The sequence below is a fragment of the Engystomops pustulosus genome, chromosome 1, assembly GCF_040894005.1.
Source record: "Engystomops pustulosus chromosome 1, aEngPut4.maternal, whole genome shotgun sequence".
In the NCBI taxonomy this organism is placed as follows: domain Eukaryota; kingdom Metazoa; phylum Chordata; class Amphibia; order Anura; family Leptodactylidae; genus Engystomops; species Engystomops pustulosus.
In genome coordinates, this window is record NC_092411.1 from 209860954 (window position 1) to 209875500 (window position 14547).

The 14547-nt window shown below is 38.1% G+C and overlaps 1 protein-coding gene across 1 annotated transcript in view; it reads left to right on the plus strand.

Moving 5' to 3' along the window:
- LOC140071657 (uncharacterized) overlaps nt 1-14547 on the plus strand; it is a 39663-nt gene that overhangs the window by 13352 nt on the left and 11764 nt on the right. The window contains exons 2-6 of the mRNA XM_072119204.1: nt 4304-4491; nt 8423-8472; nt 9090-9167; nt 10081-10167; nt 10560-10634. Of these exons, the coding sequence (XP_071975305.1) occupies nt 4304-4491; nt 8423-8472; nt 9090-9167; nt 10081-10167; nt 10560-10634 (478 nt within the window). The remainder of the gene's footprint in view (nt 1-4303; nt 4492-8422; nt 8473-9089; nt 9168-10080; nt 10168-10559; nt 10635-14547) is intronic.

Genomic DNA, 14547 nt, shown 5'->3' on the forward strand with positions numbered 1-14547 from the left:
TGCTTGACAACATACTGGTGTTGGTTTATTAGGCTAATTTCTAATGACAGGTTTCCCTTAAAACCAAGCTGAATTCTGGAGAGATGGGTTGTGGTTTCTCAAAGTGGTGTATACAGATACGAAAAGGTCCAGTGGAAAAAGGAGACAGAGCATTAAAGTTGTTTTATTGTTTATTTGAAGCTCTCAAAAGTGCTGTTTGGTCTTACATCCTGCATGAAGATTCTTCATCCTCGAGATTAAAGGTAGAAGCTTGATTTTTATTTTTTATTCACAATCAGGAAGTGTCCAATCACTTCAGGAGAAACTGAAGATGATTTTATAAGAACGGCTGATAGATGTATCAGGCTAGGAAGAAGCCAGCAGCTCGATATAGGTATCATTGACATCATTGTAAAGGCTCTCTTTAGCTGTCCTAAAACTATTTTGGGCCAAGTAACTTTGGAGTTCCCAACTTGAGAACCACATTATCAGCACATTGTAATGAATGAGGAGGAAAATCCCTGTATACTGCCATACTGTAGTATGGCAGTATATGATAGGATCGATCAGACAACCTAGGGTTAAAGTACCCTGGGGAGTCTGAAAAATAGTAAAAATAAAAATAAAAAAAAATCAAATCACCCATTTCCCTAGAACTGATATAAATATAAATAAACAGTAAAAATCATAAACACATTAGGTATCGATGCGTCCGAAAATGCCCGATCAAAATATAGTAACGTTTTTTTTCACTGCATTTAACCCCGTAACAGAAAATAGCACTAAAAGTCAAAAATGGCACTTTTTTGCCATTTTGAAAAATATTTTAAAAAATCTATAAAAAGTGATCAAAAGGTCCAAAAAATTTTTGTACAGTAGGTTTTAATTTTTGTAAATGTATGAAAACATTATAAAACCTATACAAATTTGATATCACCGTAATCATATTGACCAAAGATTTTTGAAGGTGGGGAGTAAAAAATGGAAATGAAAAAACGGGAAAGGGCCTGGTCCTGAACAGGTTAACATTGGTTAATATTTAACTAGCCCTAAGTATAGCAAAAAAATAATACATTTTTTTAAAAGTAGCACAAAAAAATAGCTATGGCCATTAACTCAATTTAAGACTGCAGTTTTCTACTGTTTCTGCACTAGCCGTGGACGCAGGATTGGGTATCCAGGTGTACTGCTTCCCCCTTTTCCACTCCTCACTACATGGCAATCACAAGGGGTCAATCATCAGTCACAGGGGGTTGTTTCTCCTCATGGGAGACATTTAAAGTAAAAACACACATACACCAAAAATATTCATACATATTCATAAAAATACATTCGCATATCCATATAATAAAAAAAATCCCCAACTACACTACAAAAAAAATTGCCAAAGTCGCCCCGTTTGCCCAAGACATATTTTATATGAGCATGACAGAAACAAAATAGGGAATTCCTTAATAATGATCATTTTGAGTTAATTTGAAAATTTAAAAAATATGCACTATAAATTACAAAAAAAGCCTTTTTTCAACTTTTAACCTCAAAACTAAACAAGACAAATAATCTTTAAACATTTATTATGTTTTAACTTTCCCTATGTGCCCTGAAAACTTTCCCTATGTGCCCTATTTTTGCTTTTACATTTTTCACTTGCCACCTTCAAAACCCATTTTTTAAAAAAAATTTCCATATAAAGAGCGCTTGTTTTCTGCATAACAAATTGCACTTCATAGTGAAGGTATTTTATATTCCATGCCTTGTACTGGGAAGTGGGAAAAAAAATCCAAATTCAGTGAAATTGGTGAAAAAATGCATTTGAGCCGCTTTCTTGTGGGCTTGGATTTTACAGCTTTCCCAAATGACATGTTTGGGGATACCAAATTTGTTTTTGTTTTCATATATTTAAAAAATTAAAACCTCCTATACAAAGAAAAAAATTATTTTGCCAACTTTATTAACTTTTTCATACTTTGGTGTACGGAGCTTTGGGTGGTGTAATTTTTTTGACTTTTGATAACATTTTCAATGCTTCTATTTTTAGGACTGTTCGTACTTTTGATCACTTTTAATTGAAAGTGGCAACCGATCGTCGCCCCGATGACATCACGGGGAGTTGGTGGCATATGGTTAACATCTGCGATCGTTGCTAGCATTGATCGCGGGTGTTACCGGTAAGTGTTTACAGCAATATGCAGCAAAGACTTATTGGCTATGGAGAGGGCTCAGCCCGTAAGCCTTCTCCATTCACTCCATGTAAACTGTTCTTATATCCGAGCACGGCAACCGCATTGAGATCTGAGAAGCCAATGATTGCTGCTTTGTAAACCTACTTATTGATGAATATGTGAGTATTAACAAAGAACTAATGCCCCACTTATAAAAACAAAAATATTCTCTCAAAATTATTAAATAAAGGTTTTTTCTGCTGCCACCTGAGATGAATACACTTAATTTTTTAGTTTTTGTCTGAGATGTAAATATTATACATTGATAACATACTTTCTAAACATAATTATATACCCCTAATTGTCCACTTATAGTGGCTATGCTTAGATTAACCAATTCTGAAATATGCCTTAAATTTCTAAATTCCAAAATAATTAATATACAGTATGTGTATACCAAAGTGCCTCTCCCCAAAGATATGTTGAACATCCCATAAAGGAAAAAAAAAATTTTGTGTAATAGTTTTCAAAATTGTTGGTGTTTCTTTACTTTTTGTTACTACAAACCCATATCTTTCCAACATAATCTTCAGAACATTCACTCATTTAGGCAGCCAGCTCCTTTCCAACTCTCCCTCCACTAGCTCACCATCCCCCAGGAGACTTAGTGCTTTTATTGATAAGTGCTAGAGGTCAAATAATCCAATATTCTATGTTTCTGATAATGCAGCTTTCTTGAGAAATGAAAAATGTTATCCACCAAACTTTCTGTTCCAAATTACTTTTCATCTGAGTTTATCTTTCAGATGAGCAGCTGCTTCTTAAGATAAGTGCTCAAAGCAAATGCTCCTGACAGTGAATGAAGAGATAAAAGAACTATTTGCATCGGGTGATGTGTCCCATTGTTTAATTTACTAGCATGAAGATGTAGGTCCAGATAGTTGTACACCTCTGAAGACACTTCTGATAGAACGGGAAAGGGATCTTTTCCCATTCTATCTTAATAGATTACTGTAAACTGTTGTAGATAAATAATATTTTGTGGAGTTGTATCAGCATTTCACTCTCTGTAGCAAATGAAAACTAATCTTCAAACCAAATCATTGTGGGATCTTGGCTCTAGCCAGACGCAGGTTAATTGGTGGGTAGCCGAGATGCCTGATCTATTGCCCTGTTTATCCTCTGTGATCATAAAAAGTTTATGGTGCTCTTTCTCCTCTGATATGTATTAAATGCATGTTGCTACATGAATATCAATGCTTATACCTTGAACATAAAAGTATAGACACTAAACATATAGTATATGTTTAATATTTTCAAGAAAACATCATTTTACAAAGCCATGTCACAAGGTGATGAGTGTAACCACCTAATGTTTATATTGTCCACCCCAACATTTAAGATGTTTTCATGGCAGGAAATATGAATAAATTGGTTACGTGATAAATAAAGTCATTATCATACATTTGAGCTCAGTAAATGATGGACAAGTCTGTAATCGATAAATCAGACTTGTCATAAATGTTACCAAACATTTTGAAACTGTAAGAAAATTTGGGGAACTGTTTTAGTGCCATATATTTTGATTTAAAGTCAGAGTTCATACTGCACTGTACCACTATAAAAAGGTCCACAAGTCATGGTCTTGCAGCTGGGGAAAATAGTAGCAATGTTTGGGGATTGCAATTGTCAGACCACCCCCTATCTAGTAATTGCCCATCCAGTGAACTGACTTTATGACAACATCTCAGTCTATTCACATGAGACCTATTTACCTTTCCTTTTGGTTTGGCCTGTCCAGATGTCTTTCACAAGACAGTTAGCATGTTGCAATGCCTTACAGAATTGAAAGTAGTGTCCACTTTACCAATAGTTTACCAAAATGTACATTAGGTCTGTATAGATGACCACATATAACACACATTTCAAGTACCAAATGAGAAAAGAAGGATCTTTTAAGAGATCATGTGTAATTTTCATTTGTATTTTTAAAGGGAAATCAGTTTTTTTCTGGTTGATAACGCATTGTTCATACAACTGTTCACAGGGATTGCTATATACTAATAGTATCAGAGATGTAGATGTAATCTACTTGTTATCTTGTGGATTTATATTTATAAAAGCACATTATATTTCATGGCATCTGTCTTCTAATGTTTCAGGAAATCTAACTTAAGGAGATTGACTGCAAAAGTGGGCTGGGCGCATCCTCAATGGCTTTGTCATACTACATTCATAGCGGTTCTGGTTGTGTCACAAGTAGCACTGTGCTTCTATGTTATGGCGGAACACATGAGGAACACAAAATATAATAAAGAAAATACTTCAGTGCAGATAAACGGAAAGAGCAGTAAGTAATTTCATTTTATCACTACAGAATCTAAAGTTATTATATGTACCTATACTGGTGTAACTAGAATATGTCCAATACTCTAGCAAAGTTCTTAATTAGTTCTACAACTTATTAGGGAAGTTATATCAGGGCTTTTGAATAGGTTCTTCAACTTATTGGGGGAGATTTATCAGGGTTTCCTTGCGTACAGGCCGTGAAATAATTGCAATTATTGGCAAACCGGAAGTAATTCCATTCTTTTTCAGGCTTTCTCTGTGGAGGGGCATGAAGGGGGCTCAGCCAGCAGTGAAGTAGGCAGGCAGTTCTTGCCCCACAGAACTTTCACGAACTTACCACCTTTCACTTTCATTGGAGGGTTGGAGACTTCATGATAGTCTGGCACACAAGGGCTGGCGTATGATAAATATCCACAATTAGACAGTAAACTGAACTCTATTAAGCGAAAACCACATTATTTGCTTGTGTATGGGTCCAAGACTGTCTATACATAAAAGGTTGTACTTGTACTGTTGGTTACAGTGGCACTGTAAAACGATCAAAGGGTTAACAAATTTTATGACAGTTGTTTTGCATATGTTCTAAAATTATGGGATATTTACTTTTATTTAGGCCTCTCAAAGTGACTTGAAAGCTGAGCAAATGTCAAAAATCCCAAAATCACATAACATAACATCCTCCAAAAAGAGAACAGTAGAAAAATTGGAATTTTTGAAAATCAAGAATTTTTTTACATTTTCGCCACATATCTGTTTTTTTCATATGTAACCACAAAACATATCACTAAAATGTTTCAATTCATACGAAGTGTGTTACGAGAAAACAACCTCAAAATCACCTGAATATGTTGATGCGTTCCAAACATGTGGAGGGTTACCAATAATATACCATATGGTGAGTTTGTTAGATTAATTGAGGGAATTGTACAGACAACGTAAATTTTATGAGAGAGAAGAATTTACCGAAGAGAAACTTGGCCAGAGAGGTTACAGTAGGAGGATTATCAAGAAAGAAGATAAAATCAAAGACACAGAGCAACTCACATTTTTTGGACATAGGTAAAATCCAATCTCAACCAGATAAATCGAGATAAATCGAAGGGATGTCAAGTGTTTTCAACTCCATATAGTAGGATTGTGCAGAAATATGTTCCCATTCTATTACAGGATCAGAGTCTATCTGATGTTCTTAAAGATGGTGTAAGATGTGTAGCTAAAGGGGCCCCCACTATCAGTAATGTCCTGTCCCCTAGCCTTTTTAGTAGCCAGAATACCAATCATACATGGCTCGATGTGAAAGGATGTTACAAATGTGGCCACCTGTCAGATGTTATCAACGATGCTGTCAATATTTCTGCGGCATCAAGACATTTTAGGGAAACACACAAAAAAAGAGTTAAATAATTTTCATGGATGGGAATAGAAAAAGTTATGTATCCTATTAGAGGAGGGAACACAAAGAGAAAATTACTCAGGAAACCTTTTGGATTTTTGTCATGGAATTCAGGGTACCTCTAGGCTTGAATAAATCAAGATCTTATTCTTACATATTGATTCCTCTCCTCTGTGGTCACATCATGTTGGTGCGACTGCTGTATGGTTATTGTGGTTCCCACTGCTGGCGTGATGCCCTACGGCAGTGATGGTCAACCTTTTGGAGATAGAGTGCCCAAAGTACAACCAAAGCCCATTTATATGTCAGAAAGTGCCAACATGACAATTTAAGCAGTAACTTATTAATCCCTGCTGTATCACAGGTTTCACTGAGATTGGGGGAAAGAGAGTATCAGGTACTATAAAATGTTACTTTTATTAGATATGCACTAAAATAAATAAAAGAATGTGTTGAGGTATATCGTCCTGCACCACTAAAATAAGTGTCTAAGGTGATTCAAATGTCTGACCCCAGCTCAAGCATATATCTAGGCTGACCTAGACTGGGACCAAGACCAAAGACAGCGGGGGTATAGGCTACTGTATGATACCATAGGCCCAGCATCTAGTGGATATAGGGCATATGTAACAAAGCCCCCCTCTCACAGATGGTTTGATGGCATACAAAAAACTAAAGATCAACACCAGTACATCAGCCGTGTCCTCGGCTTGACCTGGGATCAACCTGAGATAAATTGGAGGCTATCTGCTCATATTGTTGGTGGATAGGAGACTGCTCATTAGCCTACATGGAGTCTAAGATAAATGCTCACAACTGCTCGGCCACTAAAATTCACTCTATCCTGAGCCAGCGCTCCTAAGATGATTAGACCCAACGCGTTTCCTGACTATCTAACATTCATCAGGGACCAGATGTAGTATTAAGTAATATACACGTATTGGATGATAGTACACATTCACATAGCGTGTCCCCGCATTGATACCAGCGGCAGCGCGTGCGAGGAGATGCTCAGTATTTAAAGCCTGAGTCCCGTCCCTTCGTGATCAGCGGAGTGGTTCAGGACCTGTATCACAGGTTTCAATCATATTGGCGTAATGAGTTCACCAATGCAAAAGGAAGATGATGGAGATATATGGATTTTAGCTTCCCTCCAGGGTTCCCTGAAGAGGAAGAAGCAGGGTTCCCAGAACAGGAGCTCCAACAATAATCTGTCTTTATCCACACCTTCTTGTTCCGGCTGTAACCCTGGCAGCCAAGGATGTAGCTTTAAAATGGCGAGTCCTGGGCTGTACTGGACCACAGGAGGAAGCTTCATCTCAGAAGAATAGATAGAGATGTGTAGATGAAATTATGTGTCCTGAATGTGAAGTCTTTCTAACATATGACAACATGTCATACATATGACAACATGCTGTATATTTTGTACAGCATCGGATGCCTGACAGCTGTTTGATATTTACTGACATATTGAGAGTCTATACGTAATTTTTCATAATCGTAGTATACAGCTGACTGACGTCTGATTATTTCATAGTTTGATCCATGTCCCTTTGTACGAGTGCATTTCACTAGGAACTGCATTATGTAGTTCCTTTTAATTTTTTCTCTTTTTTAATTCTATTATTGTTATGCTTACGAAATTTCTAAAAATGCGTTCTTTGTATTGACCTTACCTTTTCATGTGATATGGGGGGATGGTCTACCTGAGATCATGTGGTGCTGTGGGAGGGCTTTCAGGTCTTCCTTCAAGACACACAGATCTAACAGATATAAGGTATTGCAGTTGTGATTTGTACAGGTTATGAGTAAGATGCTGGGAGTCAAAACACGTTAACCCATGTCTCATTGTGTTGGATATGTGCATTTTTATTTCATCTTTCATATTACGCTTATGTTTTTATATTTAGATTATGTTGGACATTTTGGGGACACAGCAATACCTGACATGTGTATGACTTTAATTATTTGTGTAATTTTATACGTGTTCTAGAGAAAGGTGTTTTCATTTTTAGTTTTTTTTCATATTTTAAAACTTTTAAAATACTTTAAACTTTTTTTAAACATTTTTATTACTATTTGAGCCCCCCATACTTGAATCACAGGGGGTCTGATCTGGCAAATGCCAGGTACCAAGCTACAGGCTGCTCTGAAGTCCCATTGACTTTGGACTTTGCATAAAAGATGGCGGCTGATGTCTGATTCAAGCAGCAGCATTTTTATTTATTAAATTATTTTTTTTCCATTCACTTATAAAATGGCTGGACCATTATACAAGATTTAATACCACCTGTGCCAGCCCCTCATACTCACAGACTGTAAGCTCTAACTTGTTTATCCTTGTTTATAAGTTTATATTATTGTATAGCGTTTTTTTTAATTTGGCCAAAATGCAGACAACTGCTCTAATTGCTATGAACACGGCTCTTCATGTGTGTGAGTGGGATACATTAAATCCTGTAGGGGAAAGAGACTTATGCTTACCATACAAAATATGTTGGTTCTGTAAACACATATAAATGTATTTTTTTTATCTTAGGTCAACTTTACCATATTGACAATGGAAGTAGTCAGAATGAAACATACATGGTAAGAATATTAAGCCTATTCATAAATATTGGTGCTTTCAGTTTATGCTGAACATTGCATGTTCGGGTGCCTGAACTCAGACATCAGCCAGGATTTTGGGTTTAGCGTTCGGACTCACCCATGCTTTCCGGCAAACAGCCCTCTACCAGAACCATTCTCTAGGATCATTGCTCCCCAATGGAGTCACAGGGAGTGAAATTCCTAGGGATAGTGTCCTGTAGGTGGCCCTTGTATTTAAATGGTAGCACAGGCACTGCCGGTATTAAAGGAGTTAACACTATTGCACTGATTGCAGGGGTTAACTAGTGATGAGTTGAAAACTTTGCCGGGATTTGAATGCTGATGGCAGCTTTGTCCTCTGTATTTAAAGGTTAACACCTGCAGGTGTTACTTGGAAGAGTTAGGTTTCGGGTACCTAAACCAAATTTTGTTCGGACAAAATTAGACTACCCTATCCTGAAAGGGTCGCTCATCACTACTCCCTACACTTCTGGAGAGTTGTGCTGATAATGTGTTACCTAAATCTATTAGTCACTATGTAACATATACTCTACAAACACAATAAAATGGATTTGGGGCATTTTTGCTACTTTAATATTTTGTATTATTTAATCTAGAATGAAGATCAGAAAATGGAACAATCATATCGATCCAAAGAGACTATTCTTCTAAAAAGAGTACATATGTTGGAAGTTGTAAGTGTATTGGCAGGTGTCAGTCTTTTTGTTCTGACATTTCAAATAAATTAAATTAATTATTTTCAGCATACAGTGGGCATACATTGGTGCCGGGGAGAGAATAAGGGGGAGAGCGCTGCTCACCTCTGTCCCTCTCCATAGAAATACACTGCGTGCGGCGCCGTATTCCGTAGAAAGATAGGACGTGTCCTATCTTTATACAGGCTAATGAACGATGTGTAAAAAAGTATAATAAGACTTTGTTTCCCCTAAAACATAAATACTTTTTGGTATGGATGTATATATGGTATTTGATGTATGCTAACATACAGCATACTCTGACATATGTATGCATTCTACAGTATATGTTGCAATTTCTGCCATAAAATGTGTAATTTTTTTTAAATGTATGCTTCTATCATCTAAAAGAATATAATGGGGCAGATTTACTTACCCGGCCCATTCGCGATCCAGCGGCGCGTTCTCTGAACAGGATTCGGGTCCGGACAGGATTTATGATGGTAGTTCCTCCGCCGTCCACCAGGTGGCGCTGCTGCGCTGAAAATCATCTGAACGCGCCGGAATACACCGAACTGGACCAGGTGAAGGTAAGCCCTTCCCAAGCAACACATTTTCGGTTATTAAATGCGACGGTTTTTCAGAATACGTCGGGTTTTCGTTCGGCCACGCCCCCCGATTTCTGTCGCGTGCATGCCAGTGCCGATGCGCCACAATACGATCGCGTGCGCCAAAATCCAGGGGCAATCCAGGTACAATCGGCGCAAATCGGAAATATTCGGGTAACACGTCGGGAAAACGCGAATCGGGCCCTTAGTAAATGACCCCCAATGTGCCTTAACAGCTGGGTTTTTTTGTGATGTCAAACATTTAATAGCTAATAATTTTAGTGAATTTACATTTTATTTTTTAGAACATTAAATCATTAACAAAAACTGTTTCTAGTCAAGGAGAAGACATAAAAGCCCTGCTGGCCCGGGAAAAAACTGATGGAATAAAGGTATTTAAATTATTTATTAATCAGGGCACTATATGGAGCTTGCTCACCCTATAACAGTATAAAAGGATGATATTCCACCAGTATCCAGCAGGAATATGAACACATAAAGTCAAGGTGACTTAACACGATTCACAAACATACACCAGACTTTCTGCTAATGACTTATATAAGCAAATCAATTCATACTTGTAGGTAACACTAAACTAAGTTAATATGTGTTTCGTTGGATAGTAGTAATATAAAGTATAAAATAAAAAATGTAAAACAACATCTAGAATATAAAACTGCTGAATTTCATGCTCAGATTTTAAAGGGTCAACTTCATTTGCAGATGAGCATAGTAATTTATACAATAATTTGTATTTTATTACCTTTTATTACATTTTTCACAGTACGAGAAAGCACTGGAACGACAGTTCAACAATATGACCACAGCACTGAACAGCCTTCAAAATCGCCTGGAGGAGGTCAGTACAATTTTCTGTGCATTTTCAATTAATTTAATGGAAATTACATGCTTTTTACTGAAAATGTAATACAGTCTACAATGGGTCTACAAAAGCAGAAAATAGCCTAGTGTCTTGTAATAAATACTTCCCATTAGAATTCCAATTGTTCGAAGAAGTTCTATTCTAGCAATGGTACATAATGTAACTAATTCAACCCTACATGATCTATTTTCTAAATGAAAGGTGGTTTAAAAGTGTAAGGTTCTAAGGCAGGTTATAACTTCAAATTATTCAAACTTTTGAAAGTTGAAACCTTTCCCTATGATAAAGCGACTATAATATTTTTTCTAACAGAAATGATCCAGCCAGCCATGTTAAGAGCATTTTTAAACCTATGCGTTGGCTACATTATTCATCTAGTCTAAGCAAAATCTTTTTTCTTAACGCAGGAAGGAATTTTATTTTTAAGTAAAAGTCAGTATTTTCCTCAGCAGACAAAAAATATTACCCATCACTTACTGAAATATGTACTAATAATGTTTCTATACTGTTTTGCATCCAAAGCAACAAATTTAGCCACAATAAGCCTATCCACATGATAGGGCCTAACTTGCTGATCAGTGGGGTTCTCATTGATGAGTTTCATTCAGCGATCTTCGTCAGCTCCATAGAGATTAATGGAGCAGAACAGTCATGCATGGCGCAATGGAGTCTGCTCCATTACTTTGTTGGAGTGATGAGGGGTTCGACTGAGGTATGTGGGACTCCATCATCTTTGAGACCCCCACTGATCAGCAAGTTAGGCCCTATCCTGTGGATAGGGCCACACTTTTGTTTGTGGGATTTTTGGGTTTTGTAAACCTGGCTTCCTTCTGCTGAGTTATGTTCCCTGGCGCATTAGGGTAATTTGGCACACAATTTTTTACATGGCAGGACAATTTTTGAAGTCACCATTGCAACATCCCCCATCGGGGGCCTAGCCATTTCTTGGAGCCTGGAGGAAGCCGGGGCCCAGAATACCGGAGTGTCTGGTGGTTGCAGCCTAGGCACGCTAGTTTCACAGTGCTTGGTATGGGGACTGAAGGGCTGTCCCACAGCCTGGCAGGTCTCCAGCGGGTGGTGTGTGCAAGAAATTAGATGGGGGAGAAGCTGTGGTACTGGTTCTCCCTGGGGCAACCCTTAGAGTCTGTAGTATGTGTCCCTGGATGGTGGATGAGGGAGCCCTTGATGGTGATACGGCCATAGCAGGGAATAGACGGAGGCAATGTTGAGCATAAAGGTAACTTACAGTTCTTTATTTGAACCAACAGCAGCAACAGGCCAAACGATTCTGTACTAACGATTATGCAGGTTACTGGAGTGATCTTGGAGAGGGAACCTCAGGAGTTGGGTCACCAGCCTGGATGCAGGTACAGGCTGGGATGTAGCTGTGTCCAATGCTGGAAGCTGCAGCATTGTCCTGGGTATGGTTCAGTATCAGCCCTGATGGTGGACTGACACAGTATCTCTCACTATGTGCTCTGTAGATAATCTCCTTAGGTCTGTGCTAGGAGCAGACCTGGTCACCGAGAGCTGGCCCGTTCCTGACAGGAGTTTCTGGAACTCTCTTCTTTCCACACTCACTGTCTCTCACTGTCTCACAGTCTTAACTCCTCCCCTGACTAAGGGTCTAGTTAATCCCTGGTGAGGTGATCCCACTCTCCAATCACACTCCAGTTACAATAGTGGAACATCATTGGATGATAAACTTTAAATAATGTTAACCTTTGCCTATCTAGGAGGTATCTACCGCACAATTACCTCTGAATGTACTAAATGGTACTAGGGGCTTATTCGCAATTACTCCTCTGCCATGTGCATTGGCAGGGGTGTTGCACCATCACCATTGTTAGGGCAAAAATCTACGTATAATCTGCTGGTTTTTTAATTGTTGGCATAACTTCAGTACATTGGGCTCTACCACCCCCTCCACAATTCCAAGAATAATCTGCTCTCTAATTGTTTCTGGAAATAGAGTATTTTGGGGTTCACCATCTTCCTCAGTTATTGCAGCATATACTACATGATCTTCCAGTTTCTAATTGTTCCTGGAAATACAGTATATTGGGGTTCACCATACCCTTCAGCTAATGAAAAATATACAGAATAACCTGCCAGTTTCTGAATGTTTCTGGAGATACAGTATATTGAGGTCACTGTCCCCTGTGTGATTGGCTACTGAGGGCTCTGTGACTGTTGGCTGCCGGGCGTGGCGAGACTATTGTCTACTTGGGGTCATATAACTTTGACCACCAGAAAAGACCAAAATTGAACTTTTCGAAAAAATGTAACAAACCAGACAAATTGTAATTTTTAATATTTGCAATTTCAGCTCAGCTGATCATGCATGTGAATGAGACAATTCAGTTTAATGTTCAAGCTTTAACTAATAAGTTTTCCCAAATAACTGGATATATGTCAACCTCAAACCTCATCACATTTTTAAGTTAATTCTGGTAACCATGTTTTTATTGGGCATTCTGTACTCTATCTACAACATTACAGAGATAATGTTGTAGGGGGGGCTGGCTGTACACTTGAGGGGTGGCTGGCTGTATACTGGGGGTGGCTGGCTATATACTGGGGGTGGCTGGCTATATACTGGAGGGGGCCTGGCTACTAGTAATAGTTATATTCCTGTACATAGTGGGCAGTATTATAGTAGTTATATTCCTGTACATAGGGGGCAGAATTATAGTAGTTATATTCTTGTATATAGGGGGCAGTATTATAGTAGTTATATTCCTGTAAACAGGGGCAGAATTATTGTAGTTATATTCTTGTACATAGGGGGCAGTATTATAGTAGTTATATTCTTGTACATAGGGGACAGTATTATAGCAGTTATATTCTTCTACATAGGGGGCAGAATTATAGTAGTTATATTCTTGTATATAGGGGGCAGTATTATAGTAGTTATGATGGAAGCTTGTAAAGGAAAGACCATCGGCAACAGGCCAAAAAAGTTTGCAGTAAAAATACAAAATTTATTGAAAAAACATTAAATGTTTTTTCAATAAATTTTGTATTTTTACTACAAACTTGGGCTTGGGGGCAGCTAGATTCCCTTTGGTACCTGAGCGGCTGGCTGAGTGCAGCCTAATGCTCTTCTCGGTCACTTTTGTGGGGTAACCTAGGAACGGGTCTCTTACACTTTGGGCAGGTATCCAACAGCTGGATTTGCAAGAAAAGATGGAAAGGCTGCAGGTGTATGGTAGTTCATAGTTCATTTATTCTGGAACACGGCAATGACCACAACAGCATGGAATAAATTCAACTGGTTCAAGGTTGCTGCTTCAATCCGTTGTGTTCTGCAGAGGTTGCACACAGCCTGCTACAGGTAGCTTCAGGCTGGAGGTTGCTATCGGATGTATCGGATGTATCGGACGCTGGGCGGTAAGTCAATAAGCTCAGCATGTAATATATCGGACGCAGAGCGCCAAGAGGTTAAGTTAAATGGGAAAGTATTCATTTCTCTAGAAATAAAAGGCAACAAAAGTCATGTGGTCTCAAGCGTCACAGCTTGCCTAATTGTCTGTTGAAGCATGGAATTCAACTCTTCCCCTCAGGTCAGGTTTTGGGGTACAGACTCCAGTTTCTACACTGGAGATCAAAATTAGAGAACAGTGTATGGTCACTTAATTTTTCAGAAATAATATAATCTCTGTTGATCAACATTTGATGGATATACCATCATGTTTGGTAAAATAGTGTTTTACCAAATTACCATATTATATCAACATAAAACCTTTATTTTGCAAAAAATGTGATGATCATAATTAGAGAGCACCATTGACTGTAGCACAGAGAATGATTATAATAAAATTTTCTGAATGTTACATCAGTCACCAATCAGTAGGAACTGCCAGTAGCCACACCAAAATGGAAACAC